General features: G+C 37.4%; 1 protein-coding gene across 1 annotated transcript; it reads right to left on the bottom strand.

Annotated features, from left to right (window-relative positions):
• Nucleotides 1-832: 832 nt before the first annotated feature.
• Nucleotides 833-2,310, bottom strand: LOC129064461 (dnaJ homolog subfamily A member 1-like). Its single transcript, XM_054565681.1, has one exon. The coding sequence runs from the start codon at nucleotides 2,308-2,310 to the stop codon at nucleotides 994-996; it is 1,317 nt and encodes a 438-aa protein (XP_054421656.1). The 3' UTR covers nucleotides 833-993.
• Nucleotides 2,311-8,947: the final 6,637 nt, after the last annotated feature.

Here is an 8,947-nt window from a genome sequence, read left to right as displayed (position 1 = left end):
AAATTAGGCCTTATCAGTGTACTTCAGATGAATAACCAGGGGAGAGAGTGTAAATAAACATGACTGTTGGAATTCTGGAGATGGGTGGAAGAAATGGTCCAGGGCTTCCCATTCAGTATGCAGACCTAATGCCCCTTTTATCAGCATGGCTTCTACGTGCCTATCCTCTGTTCCTGATATGTAGAGTCTTTCATGCTCTGCTCCTCAGAAAATAAATCTCCAGTAGCCTGTGGAAGTGGGAGAAGAGATTGATAACTGCATGGGTTGGAGGGTGGGGTCATAACCACTCCTCATACAGATTTTCACATCCTCATACTCCTAGGGTAAACTATCTTACTTCTGGTCAGAACATTCATTGCTATCAACACTAAGATTAATTACTACAGGAATTCATATTTAACTCTCCTCACCTCTGTCTTCACATATTATAGTGCAAATTTATAGATATCAACCTTTTCTATTAGAATAGATTTTGTGTGTGTGTGCTGCTTCGCACTCTCCTTATTGTTTGGGATGATTTTCAAGAAAATAGTTAAACAGAAACTACTCTATTTCACTGTTTTGAAAAGGGTACAACCCAATCTGGGCATGCTAAACAGGCCATCACAGCACATTTCTCTCTTTACCTGGCACTAAAATTTGTAACGTACATATCTTATTTCTACTATCGGACCTCAGGCATCCTCAGAAGAGGCTACCTGCATGTCCTTCAGGGCCTAACGCAGGGCTTTTATGTATCAATACCATATTATCAATATGTATTTGTGAAATGAATAAATGAAAACAATAGTAGGGAAGCAAACAATATCATTTTTCTCTTTTTTTTGAGCTTTTATATTTTGAGTTTATTCTTCATTTAACTTTTAAAACACTACTATAGTTGAATATTAAAACAAAAACAATAGCAAGTAGTGAGCATATTATGATTATAGTCCTTCACTCATTCACTACTGTATATAAAATGCCAGCAGTGAGTGTCATTCACTGGCCTCATTAAGAGGTCTGACACTGAACCCCACCTCTAAGATGATGTTCATCATCCTCATATGCTTCTCCATTGTCATGGCGTCGTCTTTCTTGATTTGGATCAAAGTCCACCAGTTCTACCTGGTCCATTTCATCAGTCTCTTCTACTTCTTTCCTTTCAGGTAGGAGTTTTTCCAGCAAAGAGAGTTTATCAGGAGAGAGAAAGCCATTCTCAGGAAAATTTACCTTGAATTCGATGATTAGGCGACCGTTTTCATACGGTCTACGATAAATTGGCATGCCTTCATTTAGCACACACTTGATGTCTCCATGCTTGACAATCTGACCTGGATGAGAGGTGATGACTATGGTTCGGTTGTCAAGAGTAGCTATTGGCTTTTGGAAGTCACACAATGCTTCGACCAGCTGTATGTCCATACACATGAAAAGGTCTTCTCCTCGCCGAGTGAAAACAGTATGGTCCTTCTGATCTAAAACAATGAAAATATCTCCGGGCTCTAGTCCTGGTTCTTGGTCTCCTTCACCATGGAATGTTATCTTCTGGCCATCTTTCATACCTTTGTCAATATGAACTTCTAGAATCTTCTTCTCTCGAACTATTTTCCTTCCATTGCAGCTTTTGCATCTGTCTTTAGGACTGACCCGTTCCCCATGGCCCTGGCATTCCACGCACACAGACTGAATTTGCTGAACCATTCCAGGTCCTATCTGATGAATTCTTATTTGCATCCCAGTGCCTCGGCAATTGGGACAGCACTCTACTGCTCCTTTCTTACCACCTCGGCCTTCACATTTGTCACAAATCACATTCTTTTGCAGAGCTAGTTTTCTTGTTGCACCACTATATAAATCTTCTAAGGTTACTGAGAGCTGATGTACAACATTTTTACCTCTCCCTTCCCTCTGCATCCTTCCTCCTCCTCCAAAAAACATATCAAAGATGTCCATGGGAGAGCCAAAACCGCCACGTGCTCTACCTTCTTTAATTGCCTGTTCTCCTCCTTTATCATATAAGTCCCTTTTCTTTGCATCAGAGAGCACTTGGTAAGCTTGAGAAATCTGTTTAAACTTCTCTCCTTCATTCGGATTCTTATCAGGGTGGTACTTCAAGGCCAGCTTCCTGTAAGCCTTTTTCAATTCCTCCCGGGTGGCATTGGGTTTGACCCCCAAAACATCATAGTAAGTGGTTTCTTTCACAATTTTTGACAGCCGGTCAGCGGGCCGAGGCAGGCGTGGAGGAGCGGGAAAGAGCGCGTTACTGTGCGCAGCACCGAAAACCGCCGCTCCCCCGCTTCTCACCGAGTGTTCTGGAAAATTCCTCATTTTTCTCTTAATCTTGTTGAGCAAATTTTTTTTCTGTGGAGTATATCAGCTTGACTGTTTCAAGTTTTCTGGAATTGACTTCAGAAACATTTAACAAATACTTAACTTGGTTCTAACATGGGAAAACAAAAAATAATAGTAAAGAGACCAAACAGAACAAACAAAAGCACAATCAATGTCCTAAAGGAATTTATGATCCTTTAGGAGTATAAGGGTCATAATAAAATAACTAGAGAAGACTAAAAAACAATATTTAATGAAAAGTTATATATTTTACGATATAAATGCAAAAGTACAGGGGTCACTCAGCTCTAGGATTCTGAAACATTCAGAGTTTCAGTTTTCTCTCTTTATTATAGATCCAGCTCCTTTGCAAAATAATTTTAACACTTTTCAGAATCAGTCCATCCACTTACATTTCCCAATGAGGATATTTAGGAATTCAGTTTCCTAAAGAAACCAAAATGCCATTTTTGGGGCAGTGGCTCTTCACTCCTTGGAACAATCATTATCATCCAGTTGGCATCTTTATTAAATTTCCTAATTTATGCCTTTACAAATGCTTCCTGCTAGTCCAAATGACTCTGAGTTACCTTTGTCAATAAATTAATAAACCATGTCTGTAACTCAGAAATTCTCTGCAGGTGTTTATTAATGGCAAGCCATTTGCCAAAGAGCCAAAAATTAGTATTGGAAGACTTGTTCTCCTAAAGTTTTGAGAAATTTACTGTGTTTGTTTCTAAGGTTCCTTCCAGATCTAGGTTTCTGTGATTAGACAAATACACACACACACACAGATGTCTTCATAAACCATCAAATTTGGTTTAATATTTATTAAATTGCCATCTCAATGACGAATACATGAATGATCATCTACTACTGAAATATTTGAATTCTTTGTAATCATTTCAATATTAGCAGCACCATCTATATTGAATGTGCCTGATATTAAAATAAAATATATCGTTATTGAAATAGAGTGATGATTTACAGACAGATCATAAATGTGGACAGATGAGCAGTAAGACAAGTGGATTAAATCTTAATGAGTAAGAGTATGGCCTCTGGAAGAGAGACCTGGATTTGATATCAACATGTTACTTGCTAAGCATGTAATGTTAGACAAATAACTTGTTTCTAAGCTTTAATATCCCCATCTGTAAAGTGGGCATGATAATTAAAATACCTCCAAAAGGTGCTGTATTAAATGAGATATGCATATTAAGTACATAATTAGGGCACAAAGTAAGTGCTCAGTAAAGGTTAAATCCTTAAATTTAATCAAAAATATCAAATATTTCATCCTGACTGGTGTGGTTCAGTGGGTCAGGTGTCATGCTGCAAACTGAAAGGTCCCCAGTTCAATTCTTGGTCTGAACACATCCCTGGGTTACCGGCCAGGTCTCCAGTTGGGTGCGTGCCAGAGGCAACCAATCGATGTTTATCTCACACATTGATGTTTCTCTCCCTTTCTTTCTCCCTTCCACTCCTTATCCTCTCTCTAAAAAAGTAATAAATAAAATCTTTTAAAAAAATCAAGTGTTCCAAAATGCAAATCTTTATGAAAATGCATGTTGCTTAGGGGACAGGTGATACGCTTATTCTTCCAGACCTCTGAAGAAAAGTGATGGTAGGCTGACAAATATTTTCATCAGATATATAAAGTGGCCTAGCTACTGTAATATAATCTACTGTCACTTTTCCAGTAATTCTATTTTTTACCAATTCCAAAGTCATTCTGCACCATTCCCTCAAGCCTTCATAAAGTTTTTTTTTATGAAAACTTTATCTCCTGCCCTATCTTAACTACACAATTCCTATATATCTTTCAAGAACCAGCTTCACTACTTCCTCCTCTATGAACCCTTCACATCACCTAAAAAGCAGGGTTGCTCACTTTCCATTTTATTCCACCAAAACACTTGTAGACGCCTTGCACTACTATAACTCTATTTCACATTTATTTGTTCATATGTCAATCCCCCCAGCCAGGCTGCAAGCTGGTTGGAAGTAGGTATTAAGTCATATTTATCTCTGCACCACTAATACATAGCATAGAGCCTAACATCAAATAAGAAATAAGGAAATATTGAATTAATGACTGAACAAAATATATTATAAAATGACTCATAATTTCATAGATTAAATCTGTTTTAGAGAAGATGTATGGTACTATGATAAAAATCACTAAGCAGATATAAGAATAAGTGCAATTTTATGTGACAGAAAATCTCAAACAACAATGGTTTAAAGAAGTTAGAAGTGTTTCTCTCTCTTACGATAGAAGTCCAGGGTTAGGCAGTCAAGTCCCAATATGGCAGCTCTACAGTCATCGTCATCGGGACCCCAGTTCCTTCAAGCTCTCATCTATATCATCCCTGTGATATAACTCATCTTTATGGTTTCAAATGGAAGTTAGTGCACCAGCAACCACTTTGATATGTCATCATATTTCAGCTGAGGAATGGAAAATGAGGATGAAGGGCAAATATCTCTTATGATGATATCTTAGAAATACTACATGGCACTTAAACTTATTGGGGTTAGAACTTAGTGACATGAGCGCCTGTCCTAAAAGGTTCATCATTCTGGGTTGTATCATGAAAGATAAAAATCAGTGAATCTATAGTAGGAGCATTCAGCAGACTCTTCCACCAAAACTATCAGATATCAACTCAATGCTTCTCTGACTGTTTATTGCAGCATGAAGAGCTTGGACCAGGAGTTCTCCAAGATCCCTTGCAATTCTTTCCTATTTATTTATTATTGTGAAAATAATTGAGTTTTGGATGGTTAAAACCAAACCTATCATTTTTTAATTATTTTAATCTTCAAAATCTGTATTTCAAAGGGTTCTACCATCAAAAGAGAAAGGAAATATGGAAAAGAGTGAAGGGTATTTTAGAAGAAAATATATTTTAGAAGAATGTTTAAAGATAGTTTCTCAAAGTTAATGATATGACTAAGCCAGTGTTGATAACAATGAGTATTTTGGGAATCAATACCTTCATTTTTTCCATCAATCTCCCCAAGACCCCCAAATTAAAATAACATATTAGTGATATAAACTGAGGTCTCCTCAATCCTGTGCTAAAGATGATTAAAAATACCTTTAGATATTTACTATGTTTGTTCATCTGTAACATATTAAAGTAGTCTGCTTGTGCAACAAATGCAACTTCAGAACAAGCCTGCAGCATTCCCGCAACTCCACCACAGCCACGGCTCCTGCTCTTGGCAGCCCGGGTCCCTCTCCCCATACACACTCTGGGAGCACCACGGACTTGTGTGTCCCCACAGGCTTTGCCCAAATTATTTCCTTACATAACAAAGAATTTTTATAGCTGTTATGTGCTTAAGGCTCTTGGTAATGGTTTAATCATAGTCACTTCTAGCTACTTAGAAACTGTTGTCAATCCAACACTGAAAAGACTCTTACTATCACCAAATATAAACACTGGTCCAAAACATCGATCTGGGTGTCTCTGTGAAGCCACAGAAAACAATCAGCTGAGAAAGGACAAGGCAGTGCACTCTTTGAGCTAATATTTTATATATGCTGCTGCCAATCTTCTGCAAAAAAGTGAACCCATGTGAGACTTGTTATTTCAGTCTTGTTTTATTGACTTGCCTGGTATCCTCATTCCACAGCAATCCGATTAGATTTCTAAATGTCTAAAGTCCTGTCATATGAATATACATCAAAAAATTTTAAACTACTTACATAATTAATATGCCTCCTCTAGAATTAGTTTTTTCCATCATCCAATTTTGACTAGTTTTAAGAAATATTTCAAAGTGCCATTCTGATAAATAATAAATAATATTATAATCTGATAAATAATATTCTGGTAAGTAATATTCTGGGGCAGAACTCAGATTGAAGAAGGCACATTCCTTCAGTCAAATATTTACCAGTTAACTGAGCCTCAGTGTCATGGTTCATGGAAACTGCAAGACCATTATTATCCCCAAAAGAGAAGAGGGGTCATTAAATGACCCACTTCATGCCTCAAAAATGGTTTGTGCCTGAATTGGGGTAAAACAGCCCAAAGGCCTTGTGTTCTCCTTAGTGTTTTGACAGCAAGACAGTTTTGAGTTTGATTCTAATGCTACTATAATGAAAAGTAAAAAGAAAGATTATACTTACTAAATGTCAAGTTATAATGGAACCAATTGTCCCCACTGTCCCTGCGAGGGTGTCGCCATGCATTCTCCTAGCATTTGGGAACAAGTACTTCATGCCACCGTCCTCCAGTGTGCTTTCTTTTATAGTCAGAGGAAAGCTCAATCACTACAACTTTCATTATCCCCAAGTTCTCACAAACCTCTTTCCAGGCCACAGTCTTGTCCAAAATATTGCATTCCCCATAGAAAATCATTCATAAGATTTCTAAAATCTACTGAATCAAATCAAAATTTTTCATTCATTATACCCATTTTTTTATACTTTGGGTGTTCAGTACATAGGTAATACAGATATACCTCGTTTTATTGTGCTCCACAAATGTTGCACTTTTTTACAAAAAGATCACAACTCCCTTTATTGCTATATTCACTTCATGGCAGGGGTCTGGAACCGATATATTGGAGGCAATATCTCCAACATATGCCTGTAAATAGATTATATCAAATGTACTCTAAATGCATTGCTGATATCTAAAAAAGAAAATTTCCCAAAAGACAGAAATAGCAAAGACCGAAAAGTAGGGAGCCGAAATAAGAACAATAAGTGATCTCAGGAGCTAGGACTATCTTGGAACAACATTGATGCTGGAAATGAGAGCTCTAGGGATTTATTGTTTATAAGAAAACAGAAAACTAGACCTGGGTTTGCCAAAATGTTTACATATGTGAGAGAAAGATGCTAAATCTGAGACCAGCACCTACAGGCAACACCCCGAAAGGCACCACGTTAAGGGTAGAAAAGGTCCACCTGCCTGCTATAATGGGAAACCGGTTTATCTCTGCTAACACTATGTGTGGAAAATGGCAGCAAAAGTAATAGTCTCCCCTGAGAATTTGTAGATATAGGCCTTCTCTCAAATGGATATGCAATTCTAATTTACATTATCTGCACAGTAGGGAAATGTCTGATTCAAAACCCCATGGTCCTGAGAGGGCCTTAGAAGCTGTTAGATAGAGTAGTGAGATAACAAACAAGGAACTACAATTAAGCTAACTGCAGACCTCACAGGAGCAAGAATTGAAATGCAAAAAGTTAAATAAATAGGTAAGACTTTATTCACGACTATTGCAGTTGGGAACACAGATCAGAATGCATTCTAAATTCAACTCTGTTGAAGCAAAGGATGGGAGAGTTTTGAGGAGTGGGGGCGGGGAAGGAGGGAGAGAGGACTGTAGACCACCTGAGCTTGCTAACTGGCTTTACCCAAAGGAAAGGTAAATTTTCTGTAATCTTCAGGGAGTTTTGCAACTTGGAGCAAGGCACACACCAAAGTTAGGCCCCTACCCTCCTTATATCTTCCTTGATGATTACATTTCAAAAGGAGGGCTGCCAGATACTTGAGAAAGACACCCTGCATTGTAAAACTGGCAAGAAACTTTTTAAATATTTATATGTCACAGGGACAGAGAAAGGATTTACAGTTATAACTTCTCTAAAGTAAATGCTCTAAGATAAAAAGTAGTCTGGGACCTAGAGTGGGGGAAAAATTCTGTCTAAAGTTTAGTGAAACTGAAGCCATCTTAGTCAAGAAGTATAGTTGAAACTAATAAATCTCCCTTCACTATGTGCGACTTAACATTTCTCCATAGCTGGTAAAGCAAATATACAAATATTAAAAAGTAAGCAATAGAGTTAGCATTTTTTGGCACATTTAATAATTAGAGAATGCACATTCTTTACAAGGACGCACAGAATACTAATAAGTATAGGTTATGTGGTAGACCATAAAGGAAGAACTTTCGAAGTCATTGTTATAAAATTGCTTTCTGATTTCAAAGCCATTTTATTAGAGAAAGACAAAATATTTTAGTATTTTTTTTACAACAATTACTTTTAGGATCTATTGTTTGCCAAACTCTTATGATTTTACAAGCCTGTCCATGAGGGGAGAGGGAAAATTAGGTAATGATGCTGAGACTTCTAATAAGCAACAGGATCAATGGGGCCAATTAACCAAGACTTCTTCACTCATTAAATAAGTTTTATTTCAACAGGGTTTCTAGTGGATGGCATTCAGAATATTTCTACTCTAAACTATCATTTTATCATTATCTTCCCCAACTTGAACCCTTGAAATACAAGCTAGTTCCTTTCGTATACAACCCCCAAAATTTGGTTCTTAATGAAGGCACCCGTCCCCCACGCCGCAGCCCACTTTCATAGGAGAAGTAGAAGGGCTCTCCACAGGGAAGAAAAACAAATCAGGTTCCTTAATTTTCATAAAAATACCTGATATTAAAATCATCTAGATCTTACTTTAGTTACCAACTAAAATGTCTGTACCAATCAGAAAACTTTCTCTTATCCAAATTTCCCTTGAATTTCTATCAAATGCTCAAATCCTTCCCCCTTATTCTCCTTTGCTCCCAGCTAGACTGCATTTCAGAACTTCCCTTGAAGGTAGGTGAAATCATGTGACCAAGTTCTGAACAATGAAATGTGTGCACA

The sequence above is a fragment of the Pteronotus mesoamericanus genome, unplaced genomic scaffold (genome assembly GCF_021234165.1).
Source record: "Pteronotus mesoamericanus isolate MK-2021 breed Mesoamerican mustached bat unplaced genomic scaffold, CSHL_Meso_final contig_164, whole genome shotgun sequence".
In the NCBI taxonomy this organism is placed as follows: domain Eukaryota; kingdom Metazoa; phylum Chordata; class Mammalia; order Chiroptera; family Mormoopidae; genus Pteronotus; species Pteronotus mesoamericanus.
The sequence above is the reverse complement of the archived record's forward strand: the minus strand, read 5'-3'. Positions and strand labels throughout refer to the sequence as shown.

Excerpts from the sequence above, each read along its gene's own strand:
- LOC129064461 (XM_054565681.1), bottom strand. The coding sequence starts at position 2,310 with ATGAGGAATTTTCCAGAACACTCGGTGAGAAGCGGGGGAGCGGCGGTT.